The sequence below is a fragment of the Fringilla coelebs genome (assembly GCF_963513975.1).
Source record: "Fringilla coelebs genome assembly, chromosome: Z".
Taxonomy (NCBI): Eukaryota; Metazoa; Chordata; class Aves; order Passeriformes; family Fringillidae; genus Fringilla; species Fringilla coelebs.
In genome coordinates, this window is record NC_140031.1 from 37,321,898 (window position 1) to 37,340,842 (window position 18,945).

The 18,945-nt window shown below is 38.4% G+C and overlaps 1 protein-coding gene across 1 annotated transcript in view; it reads right to left on the reverse strand.

Moving 5' to 3' along the window:
• SLC28A3 (solute carrier family 28 member 3) overlaps positions 1-18,567 on the reverse strand; it is a gene marked incomplete at both ends in the record, with an annotated part of 37,327 nt that extends 18,760 nt beyond the window's left edge. Inside the window, 6 exons of the mRNA XM_084225118.1 lie at positions 610-754; positions 2,649-2,838; positions 4,275-4,366; positions 6,895-6,977; positions 10,886-10,990; positions 18,511-18,567. Of these exons, the coding sequence (XP_084081244.1) occupies positions 610-754; positions 2,649-2,838; positions 4,275-4,366; positions 6,895-6,977; positions 10,886-10,990; positions 18,511-18,567 (672 nt within the window). The remainder of the gene's footprint in view (positions 1-609; positions 755-2,648; positions 2,839-4,274; positions 4,367-6,894; positions 6,978-10,885; positions 10,991-18,510) is intronic.
• Positions 18,568-18,945: the final 378 nt, after the last annotated feature.

Here is an 18,945-nt window from a genome sequence, read left to right on the forward strand (position 1 = left end):
GGAGTAAAAGCTGAAGTGGTAATTCTGGTGGCTGAACGAAGCCCTTTGTAATACCACAGCAAAACAGAGTGGATATTTCTCATGGAAAATTAAAATAAATGGCATTTGTGAGCCTATGGGAGTGGGTGAGCAAAAAGTGAGGACACCAGCTCAGCCCCAGGTGCTGAATTTGCAGTGGAAAACAAACTTGTGAGGGATTAAGAGCTATATAAGTCTATCATATCTCTGGTTCCAGGCAATTTGTACTGATGGGATGACCAACGTCCTCAAATAAGTGACTGTGATGTGCTGAGGACTGTGTTGAGGCTCCTGTGGGTGAAAGCATGGAGGAGGCCTATCTCAGTTTGAACTGTATCAGGGCTGGAACAGAAGGTGGGCAGCAGCTTCCCAAATAGTGAGCCAGGTGTTGGTACAGTCCCATACATGATCCCCAACAACAAAATTACTTTCCTCAGAAATTAAACACAGTGCTTGGTCTCAGGCAAGGCTATATTCTTACTTTCCCACATTTTGTTACTCTTACTAGACTTGGTGCTAAGGTAGGGGAATAGCTTTTTAGACACAGAATAAAAAAAATCCCGAGAGGTGCATCATGGAATAAATACTCACTTGGGTTGGATATTTGGAAAAGATAAGCATCAGGACAACATACATCACAAGCCCACCAAAAGAGATTAGCTGACGGGATCCTCGTTTTGTTGTGTCAAAGATGAGCCAGCAGATGATCATTATAATAAGAGCTGCACACAACACCCTAGGAAATAAAATGCATCATGATATCCTGAAAAAGATGCTTGGGATACTCATTTTCCTTCCCATACCCAAAACATTTACATCTCTGTGAATAATTTCTTTGCACGATGTATTGCACTGACACCTGTAGCTCTACACAAGCAAGAGCCTGCCTTGGCTGATGTGCTTCTGGCAACACCCCTTGGTGGCATCTGGAAGAAATGTCCTCCAGGCCAGAGTATGGGAGGAAACCCAAAAAAAGCATGAGTGACTCTTGTCTGGGTGGTATTTCTATTAATTGAAATGTGATATCTTCCTTTCTCACTTCTTCCTTTTTTTCTTTACCTTCCTTTCCTTTATTGAATCATTAGTTCTGGGCAAGAAAGGCTCTGGTATTTTATGTTTAGCTGGTGGGCCTATGAAGCACGACCTACTGAGGAGCGAGCTATAAACAGCTCATTTCTTTGTAACCATTTGTAGTCCATTCAGCAATCTCAGAAACAATGACATGTATTCCTGTGTTTCAGTGTTTCTGTGTATCAGTGTTTCTATGGTTCCCACTAGCAGAACCATGTAAAGCTTGTTTATTGAAGGTAATTATTGTAACAACAACCTGGAAGGCAACACAATACATCACTCCATATACAGGGAGGAAACACCGTGCCAAGTCTTTATTGGTAGTTTTGTCTAACAGTAAAGTTTCACTGATTTCAGTGGTACCTACATACATCATTTCAATTTTTAGATAGGGATTAAAAACAATGCAGGAAAATCACATAAAATGCCTAGGCCATTGCAATGCTGAGTAACCCTTTCTACACCTGAGAGACTTTCTCTCTGTTGGAAGAAAACAGTTAAGCACCTAGCCTGTGATATGTACAATTTAAAGATTGCAGCCCAGGTAATATATCACTTACTGCCCCGATTTCTTCCATCTGTTCCTCAGGGCTTTCCTGTTCCTTTTGTTCTTTCTCCCATAGAAGCTGCCAGATTATCTAATGGAAATGCCTCTGTGTGACTGCTCTCTAATATGGCTGCTGAGCAGAAGGACCACAATCTTTGAAACACTTTTCTTAGGAAAGCCGTTTCTAAATCTTAAGAATAATCTGGGACATTATCCTGAACTGAGAATGACTCCTCCTTAAAACTCCTTCTTTCTCAGCTAGAGGTGACCTAGCTGAAACAGATGGTAGCTGCCCAATTTCACTTTCCTTTTCAATGGTATTTCATTTGGTTTTCCTTGGTCTACAAGACTCTTTTTTCTCCTCATTTTGCCAGGGATAATTCAAGATCCCTGATCACTGCTCAGGAATACTTGAAATGAGTGTCGGACAGATCTAATTATCTACCATTTATCTACCAGATGAATGTCTACTATCCCAAAGGACATGTAAGGTCATACAACATTATTATGACATTAAATCTGGCTGGCATGTTTTGATTCCTGAAGGTCAAGCAAAAATTGCTAAGGGGATATGTGTCTAGGAAAAACAGTGTCTAGACAATATACTCCAGTCTTTAGCAGTTTGCAAATGTTAGAGTTAAGGTTCTTATGAACCTAACAGCTCTGTGAACAGCGAAGAACTTTCTGGCTTTCAAAATGAATGCAAGAGGCTGCAACACACATGAAATCTTGTGGACATATTCTCTTTCAACCACAAACTTTTCCCACCTCAGTTTGTGGTATTTTTCCTATGCTTTTCTCCAAGACTTTTGATTCCTAGCTACTGCGTTGAAATCCTGAATGTGTTTCCAATATTTCCTGGTAAATACTGAATTATTCTGTGATTTTAATGAGATATGTGTGATTGACCCATCTCCCGGTTCTTATGGGGAAGTAAGCTGAAATAAAATCATAGGGGTAACTTGACTAGTGCATCGTCCTTCTACATAAATAGAAAGTAATTAATATTTACCATTTCAGCCAAACCCATTGTTTTTTCAGATATCGGTCTCCAGGGGAAAAGAATGCAGCAATTCTGTCTTCATACTTAGCTATAAAAAAATCCCAGCAGATGAAGAAGACGGCTAGGATTGTGATGACAAAGAGTGGCAAAGCTCTCTGAAAATTCAAAGTGCAGGCTGCAATAACTACTGCCAAGTATGCTGTCACAGAAACAAGAATATATATGTCAGTTAGGTTGGTCTTTTTAAAAACAAATTTTAATTTTATTAAAGGTGATCAAAGTCAGGCCTATGTTTATCTTTTAGGTGCATTTCTGACTCAGCCTAAATACTGAAAAAATCTTGCTTTTTTTGATAGTTTTGTTATTTATGATATGTTCATTGATATAAAAGGTGGTTTTCATTCTGTCAAAGCAGATTTTATGCTTTTGCCAAGGTAAGTTCATATGAAACATGTTAATCACTCAGAAAAATGAAACCCATCTAAAAGAACTTCTTTTGCCTGTGTAAAAGTTATGAATTAAGAGCATGAGTCATGCTCCTTTTTTCAAAAGAAGATGAGTTTATCCAATAAAACTAGAAACAAACACTTATAAACATATGCCTTTTGACTGATTTGATGATCTGAAGTAATTATGAAGCTTAAAGTAAATCATTCCATAAAGTAGCTATGAAATTATGTATTTGACAGGCTCACTACAGATAAATGCTGGCCAAAAAAAAATCAGTTCTTGTAAAGAATGATTGGATTTTGTCTGTGGCAAATAAAGAAGGACTACTGATTTTTGTAATGCAAGTTGATTTTTATGAAATTAAATTATGAAATCCTGACATATTTTAGAACTCACTCCCTTTCTTGAGCCAAAATATGTCTGTACCATGATAAAGAAAGACAAGATGAGTTATGAGGGCAGGATACTCAGCATGCAAGCAACACTTTTATAACCAGCTCCTGGAGTACTGTCTCAGACATATTTCAAGTTTCCGTGTTCCCAGTGTTCAAGTTGGAAGATCTCAAAAACAAACTTGTGAAGTAGAAGAAAACAAACCAACCTACTGGCTAATTAGGAAAGGGAGAAAGAAGAATATCTGAATGATTTTGCAGTGCATACTGTCGTAAGTACATTTACTCCAGAAAAAATTTGCAGCGAATATGGAGCGATATGGGTCAGCAAAGAAAGGTTTCATTTCCAGCCTGGTGACTCAAGTTCAGTCCTATTTGGTGCCTGATGGTTTTTTAAGTGATTTCATGGTCTTGAACAAGTTACTGAAACTGTAATTTTGGAGTCAGCTGATAATGGATTTTGGAGTCAGCTGGTAACTGTAATTTTGGAGTCAGCTGGTAATTTTGGAGCAGACACAAAGTCTGAACTATGCTGTTGTCACAAGTGTAATTGCTAGTCAGACTTAAAACATGCTGGAGAAGCAGTTTAGCAAGATTTGTACTTTTATTATGTTTGGGAAAGAGTGGAGGCTTTGCAATCTGGAATTTTCTCTGGGACTAAATTTTTAACCACCTTGAAATACATCGTTAAAGAGAGTCAAGAGGTTTTATGCCAGACAAAGACAGTGCAACCAGTAATCTCATACAGGTAAATAAATAAGACTTCAGCAATCCATGGTGTAATATACTATACCTGTTATTAAAATTCCATAGACCACATAATGAATTCTGGTTTTATGTTTCTTGCAAAATTCGCAGACTTCATCATACCTTTTTTCTAAATGCCTAGGGGAAAAAAAAACAAACTAAAGAATAGAAGTGTAAGCTTTTGCAGAAGAAAATTGTGTTAAATTGGTCAAAATTTCTCCACTGAATTTGGAGAGGATTATATTTGGATCTCAAAGTGCCAAATAAAAAGTTCCTTTTGAGATGAACTTCTTTGGGTTGATGTTGGACAGGTGAAAAAATAAATATGGCAGATATCTAATGGGACAATCTGTCATCTACACAAGGGACTGAAGTCAGCAGACCAGTTCTGCTACCCTCTGAAGTGCAGCTCTTCTGTGAAGAGATCTCTTAACAGGGTTGGTGCAAACTGAGTAGGTAGTTAAAAGATTCAGTGTCCGTTACTAGACCCAAAAAATCTGTTAATACAGCCAGCTCAGAATTATGATGTGGAATAGAAGTATTGCTGTAATTGTGAAGGACTAAGGCTACATTTGTGTGTGCGTAAAATAACCAATGCCCATCTAAAACCTCATTACAGTGTGCATAGATGTTTCTGGACCTTTTAAAATCTGGTTGTTATTACACTAACTTTTCATCTCATCATCTCATGGAAGTTAAAATGTTTTGTTATATTTGAATGTCATGCTCTAGTATCAGTTCTTCCAATTATAACATATTTCACTTCCTTTGTTTTCCTCACTAAAGGTAACAGCATGATTTCATGAGGGAAGTTGAAATTTAGGAAAATAGCAGTTAAGGGAGTTAATACAACAGAGGTTTCCAATCTTTAATATGCTGGTGACGCAGATATATATATCAATTACAGAAGCAGTGGCTAAAAAAAACACCTTCATATTGTGCAAGCCGGAAAAAAAAATACAGCTATGTCTCTTTCATCTCAGAGGCACTGCTTTAGAGAGGCATATCTCTGAAGCAGTCCCTCGCATTCCCAGTCCATAAAGGCAATGTTATATTTAGAGATGCTAATTATCCAGACTGTACTTGTTTGGAAACTAAATGCAGCTGGAGTTAGATGCACACTGAAATCCAACATGAATAACCTTATTTTCTGCACTCAGAAAAATTCAATTAATTTAAAATAAATTTAAGAGAAACAAGAAATATTAATTTAAATTATATCAGTACACTGAAGAACAGAGCAGCAGCACACTCCTTTGCAAGTACAGAGAGTAATAGGTTCTCGGAGAAATCCTGATTGCTTTTGATACTTCAATTTCAGTTCTGGGAATTCCTGTAGCTTCACAAATCATAGCACTTTTTTTTCTAACTTGTAAGAACATTAGGTTATCTACCCAATCTCAGCAGATAGATTAGATATAACAGGAAAAGAAAAAAGGAGAAATGAGAGACAAATAGATTAAAAAGGCAGTTACTTGTTAAAATTATGGTTCATCCATCACCCAAGAAAAGGAAAAAAATACTGTTACTGCTACTTATGAGCCCTTTGGGATTTAAAATTCTTACTTTCAGGTTACAATTTTTTGTAATTTCTTTTTTTATTTAACATCTCTCTCCTTTTTATTTTATTAATTTAGGCTATTATGACCACAATATCTTAAAATATGTAAGCACAAAAGTCATAAATATGCAGCTCTGCTCGGAAAGGTGGCAGAAAAAATATGTTCCTTATGAAATTTGGTTAATTTATTAAGGAAACAGTATTTTCTAAAAGCTGATCCTATAGGCTTGAAATATAACTGAAGATGTTGAAAAAACAGATCACTTTAGCATATTCATGTAAAATATTTATATACATCAAAGCTATTCTTGCTTGCATTTTGTAACTCAGAAATCAATTTTCTGTTGCACATACACTCAAGAACAGAATGTTAAAACCTTCCACTTGCAGTGAATCTGTGTTATCAACAGACTGATCTTTCAAATGTGCTGTGTCTTAGTCTTAGACTGCAGGCTATTCAGTGCTATCTGTTGAAAGAAATCAGTGACACCCATGAACATTTAATATGATTTTATGTATTGTGTCATAATTTTTTTAATGCCTTAAACAGGGTTTGCAGTTTTCACAAAAATACCTAATCCTCAAGTAAAATGTGCATGTGTGCTTTCACTCTGTGATCACTTGGAAGTAGAGCAAACACAAAGCAAAACTTTTGTTCCATTAAAATGGCTTTTTTCACAGCTATTCTGTTCTTACTTTGTGCTGGAGAAAATGGCTATGCAAACTGAAAGACTATGCAAACTGAAAGACACTAGTAAATCTTCAACTTCCCGAAAGTAACCACTCTTTAAGGCCTCTGTGTAAAAAACACTGCCCTGGAAATATTGGAAAATAAGTTATTGTACAAGAAAAAAAAGTTTTGCTCTTTTAGTTTGCAAGGCTTTAAAAGGACACTTCCACAATCACAGATGTCATTTACAAGGTAAAATAATTTTAAACAAGTTGTGCTTCTGTATTACAAAAATTGCTAGGTAATACAAAGGTCAGTATAGCATAGGGGTATGGAAGTGAAATTTAGAGCTGTCACTCCAGAAGCATAAACAGTGGCAGCTTTTGGCTTAGGCCAGGATGGAGTGGAAGATTTACTCATGCAAAAACACATTACCCTTTCAAGCGTGGTTGCTCATCATCTACGGAGGCACGTTTGTTTTCATGCAGATCACTCTCAATATTGATGTATTCATCCCCCTGGAAAGCAGATCAGTGCCGAGGTTGTCAGAGGGGTTTATGCTTCTTAGGTAAGGTCCAAAAAAGCATCTTCTTCAGCCAGCATCCCCATTGGCAGCTGGCTGAGGAAGCCTCTAGAATTTCCTGTTTCCACTGCATTCATGGCTCCAGCTCTCCATCTGCCACCAAATCTGTGATCAGTGTTTAGACCAGGTGAGGAGCTTCCCAAGCCATCCACACCATTTTCAAAAGGGAAATAAAGGGGGAAGAATACCAGCGTTGCTCAGAGCTGAAGAGGGTAGGGCCTCATAGCTGGAGGCCCTGTACTGCACACAGCTTGCCCAGCACCTCCTACAGACACCCACAGGACTGTCTCTTTGCAGAACTTTAATATGATGGAACTTTTATATATGAAGACTGGTTAAACTGGGCGAGGCTCAGAGTTTTAAAAATTTTACTAAGCCAAGAATTTTATCCTTAAGAAAAATTTTTTCCTGAGCCCACGTAAGCACGGCACTGTTAAAGCTTTTGTACAGCTGCAGGCTGCCCTGCGCCCGGTCTGAGGATTGCTCTTAGGCAGCCAGGAGGGGCACAGCCCCCCGAAGCTGCTCAGCACACCCGTGGGGGCTGTCGTGCCCACGCCGCACCTCTTCCCCCAGCCCACTTCACTGAGGCACAAGGACGGGCCTGGTCCCATGGCTGCTTACCTCCATGCTCATGGTGGGGCCTGCAGAGTGGCCAGGGCCCGAGGCAGGAGACCATTTTGTTCAAAGACAGCAGGGTACCTGCCTGTGGCACCCAGGACTGTCCCTCTGAGCACCGTGACCGGCTGAGTGCCTGGAGAGCCGGGCCATGAGCAGGGCGATGACGGACAGTCTTGGCCTGGCCTGGCGGACCTGTCCTACCCTCTTCACGAGAGCGGCCCACAGTGCTCAGCCACTTTTGGAGCAGTGACAATCTGCAGGTGAGTTTACCTTTTGTTATTCTGCCACTTTTCTTTATGGTAAGTCAATTCCCCAGTCTGCTGTGAAAGCAAGGCCCACTACAGACCTTGCCCTGGCCCCTGCATTCTGTCTGTCTGTCCTGCTGCAGGTGCTGCCAGAAGCCCTGGAAAGTTCTCAGTTAGTTGCCAGGGAGAGACTTGAACCACAGAGTCATGGAATGGTCTGGGTTAGAAGGGACCTTAAAGATGAGAGTTTCAAACCCCTGCCATGGGCAGGGACAGCCCACACTACACCAGGTTTCTCAAAGCACCAAGCAGTTTGACTTTGAACACCGTCAGGGGCATCTACAACTTCTCTGGGCAAATTATTCCAGGGTCTCATCACTCTCAAAGTAAAAAATTTCTTCCTGATGTCTCATCTAGACCTACCCTTTTCCCATTTAAATCCAGTCCCCCATGTCCTATGCCCCCATAAAAAGTTCCTCTTCCTTGTTTTTTTGTAAGCCCCCTTTAAGTGCCAAAAGACCACAGTGGGATCCTGGAGCTTTTCTTCTCCCAGCTGAACAGCCACATTTTTCTCAGCCTGTCAAGTATCTTCAGGCTTTAATGATATCAAAGGCAAAACTAACACATGCGAGACCAGGGGAGTACGTGGAAGCTGCAGTTTACTCTCCTAGTGAAAGCTCAGCATAAGACCAGCCCAAGTCTGTTGGTCCTCTTGACTGCAGTTTTTGGAGCAGGGTGCTGTGCAGCTCTGTGGAGCTGCACTGCAACATGTGACTGCATCTTCACTAAACTCAATTTCTTTGCCTCTTTGGTCTTGACTGTGAAATAAAGCAAACCTGAAAAATGCCTACTACGTTACTATTACTTTTGGTAGCTGGCAGTACCCTTCTCAATGGATGTACAAGGTAGGCTTCTTATCCGAGGGACACTAAGTAGTGATAATATGTAAATATCATTTATTCCTGAGACTAAATTTGGAATATATCACATACCAGTGCTTCTCACTGATTCTTTTTAACCTACATTATAAAATCATGAGAGCCCCAGCCCTCCGGGTGGAAGTGCCATGCTTTCACGTTTGCAGGCAGCTACACTCCCTTTGGTACTGTGTCAACTCTCCTGGTCACAGCTTGAAGCTCATGTCCTACAGATAGTGTTTTCATCCCCACCATCATTCTCACTGCCACCACTTCTTGCACTGCCTAGGCTAGGTCATGCTCTCCTATCTCTTTTCCCCATGCCACAACGTACTCCCTGTGCCTGGATCCCCCACAGCCTGAATTCTGGTTCTCCGAATTTCTGAAGTATATGGTTTGTTTTGAGAATATAAGCTATTTTTTCTTCTGAGTATTTCAATTACAAAAGCATCAATCTACATCTTTTCCCATTGTTCACAATGTATTTTATATGCTTAGAATATTACTATGTCACTCTTCCACAAATGCTTTCCTACAATGACATTAAAATGTGAGAAAATCTCAAATCAAGGACAACTTTGTGTGCAAGTGTGTAAATACAAAAGGAAATTGGAAAATGGATGCAAACCCCTTTTATATTTTTTCATGGACAAACATGATACCAGGTCTGGCTCGTGGAAAGTGTTGTCCCTTGCTGAGAGTTACCTAAGGGCAGTGAGGAGCATGTTGACTTCTGCAAGCAAATGAAGAGACTGCTAAGTCCATACTGTAAAGACCCTCAAATTCTTATGCCTCTGTCACAGTGTACCCGAGAAATTGTTGGTGCAAATATGCACATCTCTGATACTCTTGCACCAAGTAGTGGCAGAATGTTTTCAAATCAACTTTTTCAGTGGGAAATTGGTTTCTCTGATAAAAATAAAGCTTTCATAGGTGTCAGTATTTTTTTCCAATTTTCTACAGTTTCAATCAGTTCTGAAAGTCCTTTTTGAGTTTGATTTTTTTGTTTGTTTTGTTTTAACAATTTCTTTTTTGCCAGCTTTTTTGAAGATTAAGGTATAGACGCCATCTACCACCTTTCTTTCCTAGGATCTCAGATTCCAATCTGGTTTCCAGGAGTGCTTATCTGAACAGTCTAAGTGATCCTTTCCATCACTGTATATCTGAAATTAATTCAACTCTGAGAGCAGAGACATTACTTTGCACCATGCCTTTGTTGCCTCTGGATCATATTCAAGAAAACAATAGAAGCTAGAAATGAGTACCCACTGCATAAAATATTTCTTATATGCTGCTTTGAGTACTGTTACCAAATTTGGCAAGTGGATATGATTACAACACAATAGAATTTTTAGAGTACCAAGTTATTTCTGGAGTGAGGACGTGAAAATATTAATACCTAACAATGGTCAAACACCTGTGGATTTTTTTAACCTGGCTCTCATGTTTTCATAGTGGAATACTCAGTATGTGGGCTTAAACAAACATATAGTCAAAAGAAGTCAAAATGAATATGTTTATTATTACAATAATCTGCATTATGCTCTCTTCTTCTCTGGTCAATTTTACACAGAATCTCTTGCATCAAGTTTGTGTTTAGCTGAAATTTTCCCTTTTAAGGATGTTAATTTAATAATTCAATATCAATTTATTATTCGATATTTAGTAATATGAATTCTTTGTCTGACTGAAAGATTGTATCTCTAAAACCAATGATTACAGATTCTCTTTTTTTACCTTCTTATGAGAAAATGGGGCAATTCTACGTCAACTCCTTGTCCTGTCTTCCCTTTGATTACCATTTCTAATGCCTCTTTTGTATGTCATATAAAGCCATTATGACAACAGAATACATTTTTTCTGAACCCTACACATGCAATTTCTTTTTCTTTAATGTATTTTTTGAGAATAGAACATCCCCGTCCATTTATACATTTTAAATTATATTCAGATTTTGTTAGAATATCCGTCTTGGATATACTAATACATTGCTGACATTAACTTTGAGGTTTACGAATTTTCATAAGGTTGTTTGGAGGGAAAAAAAAAAGAAAATAACATACCTGATTAATATGCACTGTTTCTGTATTTTGTGAATTCTTGATTCTCTGCAAAGCGACTCCAAGGCCTTTCAGATTTGTATCATCCACACCATCATCACTGTCATTCTAGAACCAGAAATCACATTGGTTCAAATCAGAAGCTGAAAGCCATTCTCACGTAGAGTAAGAACAGATTTATAATCTGATGTCTGGGCTGCCATGGAAGCAAGTGAATGGGTGACAGGAAATGGCCTCAAGTTGCATCATGGGAGATTAGATATTGGGAAAAACTTCCTTCGTTGAAGGGATGGTCAGGCATTGCAACAGGCTGCCCTGGGAAGTGATAGATTCATGCTTGAAGCATTCCAAAAACCTGTAGATGTGACACTTTGGGGACATGGTTAATTGGTGAACATGGTGGTGCTAGATTAATGGTTGAACTCAATGGTCTTACAGGTCTTTTGATATCTAAATGATTCTATAATTCTCTGCGCTACTTTACCACAATAGGGAGCCCAAAACTTGGTGTGCAAAGCTTGGCTGTTCAAGTCCCTGCAGTACTGCACAAAGGTGCCTTGGTCATGAATGGCGCCTAACTAACGTAAATCTGCTGTTTTCTTGACTAAACTCACCTGTCTCCCTTGGTGAATTGTGCTGTTCATTGTCTCAGGACCTGTTCAACAAGTTCATAAATATCCAGGCCTTCTCCTCATCAAGGGCAAAATGGACTATTTGAGGCCTTCCCCATTTGTTAGTACCTTTGCTCCAGTATTTATGCTCCTTACACAAATGGAGTAAATGTGAACATGTACTTGTATTGCTCTAAGAATAAAACACTCAGGGTATGTTTAAAGAGAGGAGTTAGCTTTACCACATTAATCCTCTGAGGTATACCTTTTATCAGAGAGATGAAGACAGCCATAACCAGCTCAATTAATTTTAATATTTTTAATAAATCCTGAATCTCAATTTTCTTGTTTCTTAATGTTTTGAATGATAAGTTATCTCTTTTAATGGTCCTAGAATATCTAGTTTTGTAGGAAAGCTGCCTAAACAAAATTTCAGATAACTTACATCTGCAATTGCTGTGAATGTTTTGTATTTCAGTGGTTTCGTATGGCAGCAGTTACAGTACGATAATTTCGCTGGGTTTTACTGCATGAAGTACCTCGTTATTTACATGGTAATAAACTCAGTAAATTAGTATTTACAATGAAAACAATCACTTCCACATGAACAATGCAAAATAACCTGAATCATAGCAAATTGATAAAAATTTTCAAAGACAGGAATAAGCAGTACTACTAGAAATAAATTGAATTTTTCCTTCTAGCAGAAACATGGCCTTAGAAGCAGCTAGAAAAAATGCTTTTAACACTTTTCCTTAAAGCTACTTTGCCTCTAAACTTCACAAAAAATCAGTTTCAGTCAAAGTGTTTTTGTAACTTTTTGTGTCTCGGAGAAGAGAGTCACAAGAGGCTGTTTATTCAAGTGCTGTGGCCTTGATACATCAGTTTCCTCACTTTTAGGTGAAGAGTATCTTTTCCTTCCCTTAAGAGAGGTATTTCTGTTTCAGAAACACTTGTCACTTGTTTGCCTTCTAACTGCCTTCTAACTACAGGGTTTGCTGTAGCTGCCCCTGCAGCCAGTGACAAACACAACTACTGAACACTCCATATAATTAAAAAAAAAAAAAGATCACAAGAAGCAAAGATTAACTGCAGCATTGAGATATATTAAAAATGCTACAGAGGACAGCATAGCAAAGTCAAAGCGCTATAGTTCTGTAATTCACATACACACACACTCCTGAGAATGGTGTCTTTGAAGATTTCTGTACTTGTTGCTGAGGAAGAAAAAGCAGAGATTTCCTATAATTTTTTCAGTAAATGTGTGAAGAACAATAAACATGCAAGTTGCTGTTCATGAAATACACAAATAAAAAATAATCTATGCTGGAAGACACCTCTAGAAGTCATTTTGGTGAACTCACTGCTCAAGCGCAATAATTAGATAAGAAGTTTCATTTATAGAATAATTAAAATATATGAATGTATAAGTAATGTAACAAAACAGTAAGAGTATCACACAATTGCTGGAAATCAGTAGCCCATGTTGTAGATTCATAGATTTGTGTCCTTCTCTGTAAATTTTAAAGTTGCTATTTCGACTAATCATATTGCATTTCTGGATTATTACTGATTCAGTAGAAACTGGTTAATTACTATTGATAACAAGTTTACTCTAGTAAGATTTCTGTTGACTAGAATGGTCTTTGAATAAGTGCCATGAAGCTGAGTAATTTTCTTATTTCACAGCTGATTTTTTATGAACTGTGTCTTTATTCTCCCCTTTATATTTTTTGTTTTGTTTGGTGAAAACACATTATTTAACCTTACTGCTTGAAGAAAAAAAAAGTCTATTTTTCATTTCTAATAAGAACAAAAATATTCAAGTGACAAATAAAACTGCCTATTCCCTTTTCCTCCTTACTTAAGTGTCTGAGGTACTGAAGGAACACCTCAACAAAATGTTGGTCTGTGCTTATCACCTACAGTTGCTGACTGCTATATGTAAGCAAGAGCACAGGCAGAAAACTTCTACCTCATTTACTCAGTATCCTTTTCAGCTCCCTGTAAATGTCTGGAGAACAAAACAGCGCAAGAGGAAATGGGAGTTCAAGCCTTAGGAATTACAGTTAGCACAATCCTGTTATGAGCACAGGCCACTACAGCAGCATGTGAAGTCACATCTGAACCTATTCGACCTCCAGGTGACGTGAGAAACCTGGAAGTTCACAGAGAAGCTTCAATGGGAAAATTCTTTTTGCTTTAGTGCACAGTTAAAGGATTACAGAATTGGCCCATCTATTTTGAATGCTTGTAATATAAAAGCTGTTTTGAAGCTGTGTTTCTGCTTTCACAATCTGCTTTACTTTAACAGTTTGGAATTCCCCTCTTGTAAAATACTTGATCAAAGGACAAGTACATAGCTGTCTCGACTGTGTATGCTCTTTCAATATCTGTTTAGTTGCCTCTTGACGAGTTGTTAATTCACCTAGTATTGTTGCAAGACTACATTCATTGATCTTCCCTCCCATCTCTTCCTTGATTTTGACGGAGAATGGCTTTTGCAAAGGGCTAATAACTTCTACTGTGCTTTTAACAATACCAGGCACTCTCGAGTAGATGGTGTTACTGCTCATGCTAGTTAGGGAGGAAAATGGCATGGCCAACATTGCATTGAGGCAGCTGCTTAAACTGTTTATTGTTTTAGGGTGGGTCCTTACATTATGTTGGAGATTAGAATCAGGATACTCATGGAACTGACTGGAAAACAGACGCTTCAAAGAAAATAGTTCAAGTTATAATGTTGCATTCTGTTGCACTCAAGAGATTTTTAATTGCATTTGCCCAGCAGAAGTGAAGCCATCTAGTTTACAGTTCAAAACTTGCTTTTCTTTAAATATTCAGCGACCCTGAACACCCTTCATCTATGTTTTCCCTAATGCACTGTCTTTTGTTAGCCAGTGCCATGATTCTGGAGTTTAAATGCATTTTAAATATTGAGGAAGAATTTATTTAAATTAATAATCAAAGGTCTCATAAATACCTGTCGAACTTTAAAACTCAATTTACAAGGCAGGAAGGATGAATGTTCATTATCCATGTACTAAAGTACAACAGATAAGAAAAAGGTACTGCCAGATATAAATTTAGCAGGCTGCGCCTTCATGGGCTGTTTTGAAAAGGACTGCAAATAAGACTCCCCACCTCTGAGTATTTTGTTGTTTTCTTAAAAAAATTTAGGTGGTCAGGGTAGGATAGTAGGCTATTATCCTGAAATGTAGGGGGTTTTAATAAAATAAAGACCCCCGATTATGGCTTTGGAAAGCAAGCTTTGAAAATGTGAGAAAGGATTACATAATTTCCTGTCTGGATCTGGTTAAATAATGCAGTGCAACACCACCTTCATTTCCAAGGATAAACATGACAGTGATGCTCATGAAATATAAATTCTAAATAACATCTATAGTTTTAATTAATCAACCAGACAAGATTATCTAGGAAGCTGTGGAAAATGGCAATAAGCGGAAATTGCATTTTTTAGGATATTTTAAAGCTTGTTTGAATGAAATGGATGCATGCATTAGGGCAATAAAAATGTCCTATGCACTATGAGCAAAGGCCAGAATTTTAAAGGGGATCCTTCCTCAAGTCAACTTAAGAGCGTGTTGTGCTCAGCTACAGAAATAGGTACAGGCTGTTTAATGCATCATAACACTAGGAACAGGAGGCCAGTGAACAATAAATATTTATTAGCTGTTATCTTCCCTTTGCACTGTATTTATGTTTGCCTCTGTGTTGCTTTTAACTATCTGCAGTTTATTCATCCCACCGTTTTAAGATGCAGCTTTTATCATTCCTTATGGAGTAAGTGTGACTTGATGTTTAATGTTATCAGAGATCAGAATCATCAGAACTGATTAGATAAAAATTTTGCCTCTTTAATAAGGGTTAAAGACAAGCTAGGTAAATCCAATCTCGGTTTTAGGGTTATTGTTGATAATAGAGAGTTTCTGAGCAGGAAACTGTGGGCAAGTGTAGTGGTCCTCCAGCCAGCCAGTGTATGAGAGGTTTGACTGAAACACCTTGAAGGCAAGAGACACTGTAGAAATTCCACACCTTATGTATGACATTCTTATAGCTATAGATACACAATCTGTTACGTTGGTACATAGACACTTAGCAGGAACAATTTTCTGAATTGAGGATAATGATCTAAGTTCCTTAAATTACATGACATTTTCAAGATGAAAAAAAATTAACAATCTGAATATCTCATAAACAGTGCAGAAATCTGTTGATTCTACCTAAGAGGCAGCGTCCAGAGCAGGTAACTTTACTGTGTAGGTCTTAATAACTGCATTTGTTTTTATTAAGCTAAATAGTTTATTACTGAAGGGTAGGAACATGGAAGGGAAGACTGGCAGTATGGGTAAAGAAAGTTATGTGGCTTTTTAAAACCTGTATAAAAAGCTCACTTATTGATTGCATTACACCCAAATGGCTGTGAGTAATTGAGATATTCCTAATATCAAAAAGAGAGAGACAAAGAGAGAAACAGCAGAGGTGTACGTCTGGGGTTTATTGTCTGTTGTCTTTTGAGACCATTTTGAGCTGTTAATAAGGGGGAAGAGTTGTTTCTGAGTCTCCCAGGTGCTGGCATTATCACAAGCTAATAATGCAGGACCTGCAATTTCAACACTATGCTCAAGGGGAAACTGCATAGTGCACAAAAGAAGTAGCTGATATTTTGCAGATCCAGGCATTTTTAAAAATGCAATTAATGATATTACGATAGCTTAATTAATGATATTACTATAACTTCGTGATCCACGGATGCAATCCTATCTGAAAGTTAACATTTGTTAAATGAAGGTGTACTACACTACCACTGAAAATGGTTATGCAGTGAAAATCCTACCACGCTACAAATGGATGTGTGTGCTTACATATCAATAGCAACCGAGAATTTGAGAAGAGCTTATAGTTATCGCCCTTTGACCATTTGTGCGACAAATCAAAAAACAGACTATATATTACAACTTCTTCATCCCGTTAGTATCCCTTTGCAACAGACAGCAGTGTTTCTCATTCTTGACTTAATAAAGATCTGATATATGATCCTTCATCGATCACTTATTAGCTCTGAGCTGCTTTGTATTGCATTGAGAGATGTTTTACTAACTTAGGTATTTTACAAATTGCCTAACTCGGATTTAGGTTGTCCATCTCTCACTTTATCCTTATGTTCATTAATCATTAAGTGGTTCAGGTGCATCTGAAGGTACCTATGGATACTTAAAATGGTACCTACACGGATACTTAAAATGGTTTAAATTACACCTTTTCCAGAACACTTTTATATTATGTGGTTTAGGTAAAATACTCATTGCTTAATACATTAAAACACATTTATTTCGGAGGAATTAAAGTGTTCACTCTTTGTGCAAGAAAAGCTTTAAACACAAGAAATAGCGGGACATGATGAGTCTGCTTACTTTTCAGTGGCTTTTACTGCGATTTGTTAATCTACAGAATTTTACCTATTTCCTTTTGTGTCTTATTTTTTCTAGGGAGTGACTTAAATATTGAAACAGAGATAAGACAGTGTAAAAGCAAATGAAAATGGCCCGGGCAAGCTAGCTACGTAAGGCAGAGGGTTAACCCGGGTTACTATACTGTGCTACACAGATCTCTGAGGAAAAAGGTGATTTTCAGCTTATACCATTTAAGAGAGTTCAACGCCGAGCTTTTGCAGCTAGGACTCCTCTCCTTTTTGAGTTTGTAAGCACAGATTTAGGAAGCGGACGGCACTAGCTTAGGCACATATTTTGTGTGAAACACAGGACAAAACCTTTTATCTCCCTTACTTGAACTGACGGAGACTCAAGTTGAAATTATCTATCTGCTCCAAAGCACAGATGAGTTGACGGTGCTCTGATTACTCAGGAGAAAGCATTAACCACTGGGCTATCATGTTTTAAGAGTTAACTCTCTTGCCTACATTCCGTAAATATTCCCTGACAGGCTTCTCTGTCCGTATAGAGCAATGAATAAATATACAGAGCAGTTTAATGTCGGTGATATTATGTAATAGTCCACCTGCTTAGCATCTACAAAGACCTTTCTGTGTTATTTGGATAGTGTCAGCAGATACCCACATCAACTACCCACTTCCTGCTAGCTGAGATTAGGAGCAGCGTAAGGATAAGAGAGTGAAAAGGAGAGCAAGTAGCTGCTTTGTTAATATAGCCCTCTTCAAAGTATTTCACAGACACTTATTCTACTTTCAGCCACAGCTACAGTGAGCCCGTCAGGCTGCGGGTTCGAGAGTTTCTGTTTGTGTCTGCTTTAATTCCAGTGAAAGCACGGGGATGCTGGGTACTGGGAAACAATAAATAAATATTTTTGGGTTTTTTTCTTTTTCTTTTTTTTTTTTTTGGTGGGGTTTGTTTGCTTACCGAAGTTCGTACTTCCGCTTAGGAAATATGTGTTTTTAAAGTGGTTGTTAGTATCACTTCATGCCTTGAAAATGCAAAACCTTCTGGGTTGGCTCCTTATCTTCACTTCGCGCTCTTCTCGAGAGCAAAAGACAATTGCGCTTACTTTATGCATGGAAGAATGCTATGAGCCACTATGATTACATTATTATTTTATAATTTTTCTCATATTATTGAAATACATTGCTTTGATTAGTCATGTGTCTGCTGCATAATGCTGACCTCTTAAACAGAACTGTAAATGACCTATCCTCAGGAAAAAAACAGCAACCGATACAGCTGATGGGAGCCAGTTGTAAGATCAACCAGCCTATGAAATATTACCAAGTCAAGACGCTTTTCAAAGCTAGCTTATACCACTGAGGAGAGCATACTCCTGAATAAGTCAATTGTTCTCAGCTTTTATTTTTTTTCACAAGAGCCGTGTATTTTGGCAGGGTATCAGCACGTAGAATGTTATAAAATACCTGCAAGCAGAGAGCAGAAAATGCTTTTTCTTTGTTCGGGGTCTGAATTCAACATCGTTCAATGTTTTTTAACTCCTTCCACTTCCCCAGAGAGCAAAGGAAACTACGCTTACCTGGAAGGCCAAATTGTGCGCTCCTGAGCGATCACGATTGGTCTCTGTCAGCTCCATGTGCTGGTATGGAACTCCTGGGTGAATGTTGGAAGCTACTTGCAGCGCTGGGCAGAATCAGCCAGGACCCGCTTAATCCATCCACAGGACCGGCATCACTGGAAGTCAAGGTAGTTGGAGGCCTTCTCGGGTTACCCTTACTCCCCACTCAGCTCCACCTTCTCGCTCCACTAGCACAGCCCCTTTTGGCCAGCATAGAAAACGGTCTTCAGAGACAAGAATGGAGGATACCTGCAGGCCCAAGATACATAGTTTACACAGTATATCTCTGGGTGGTCCTAGAGGAAAATGTGTGTTTATGACTTCTGTCTTTCCTCACTTGTGTGGGATGAAAACTTCCACGTCCAGATTTGGAGAGGCCAACAAATTTTTTGTCCT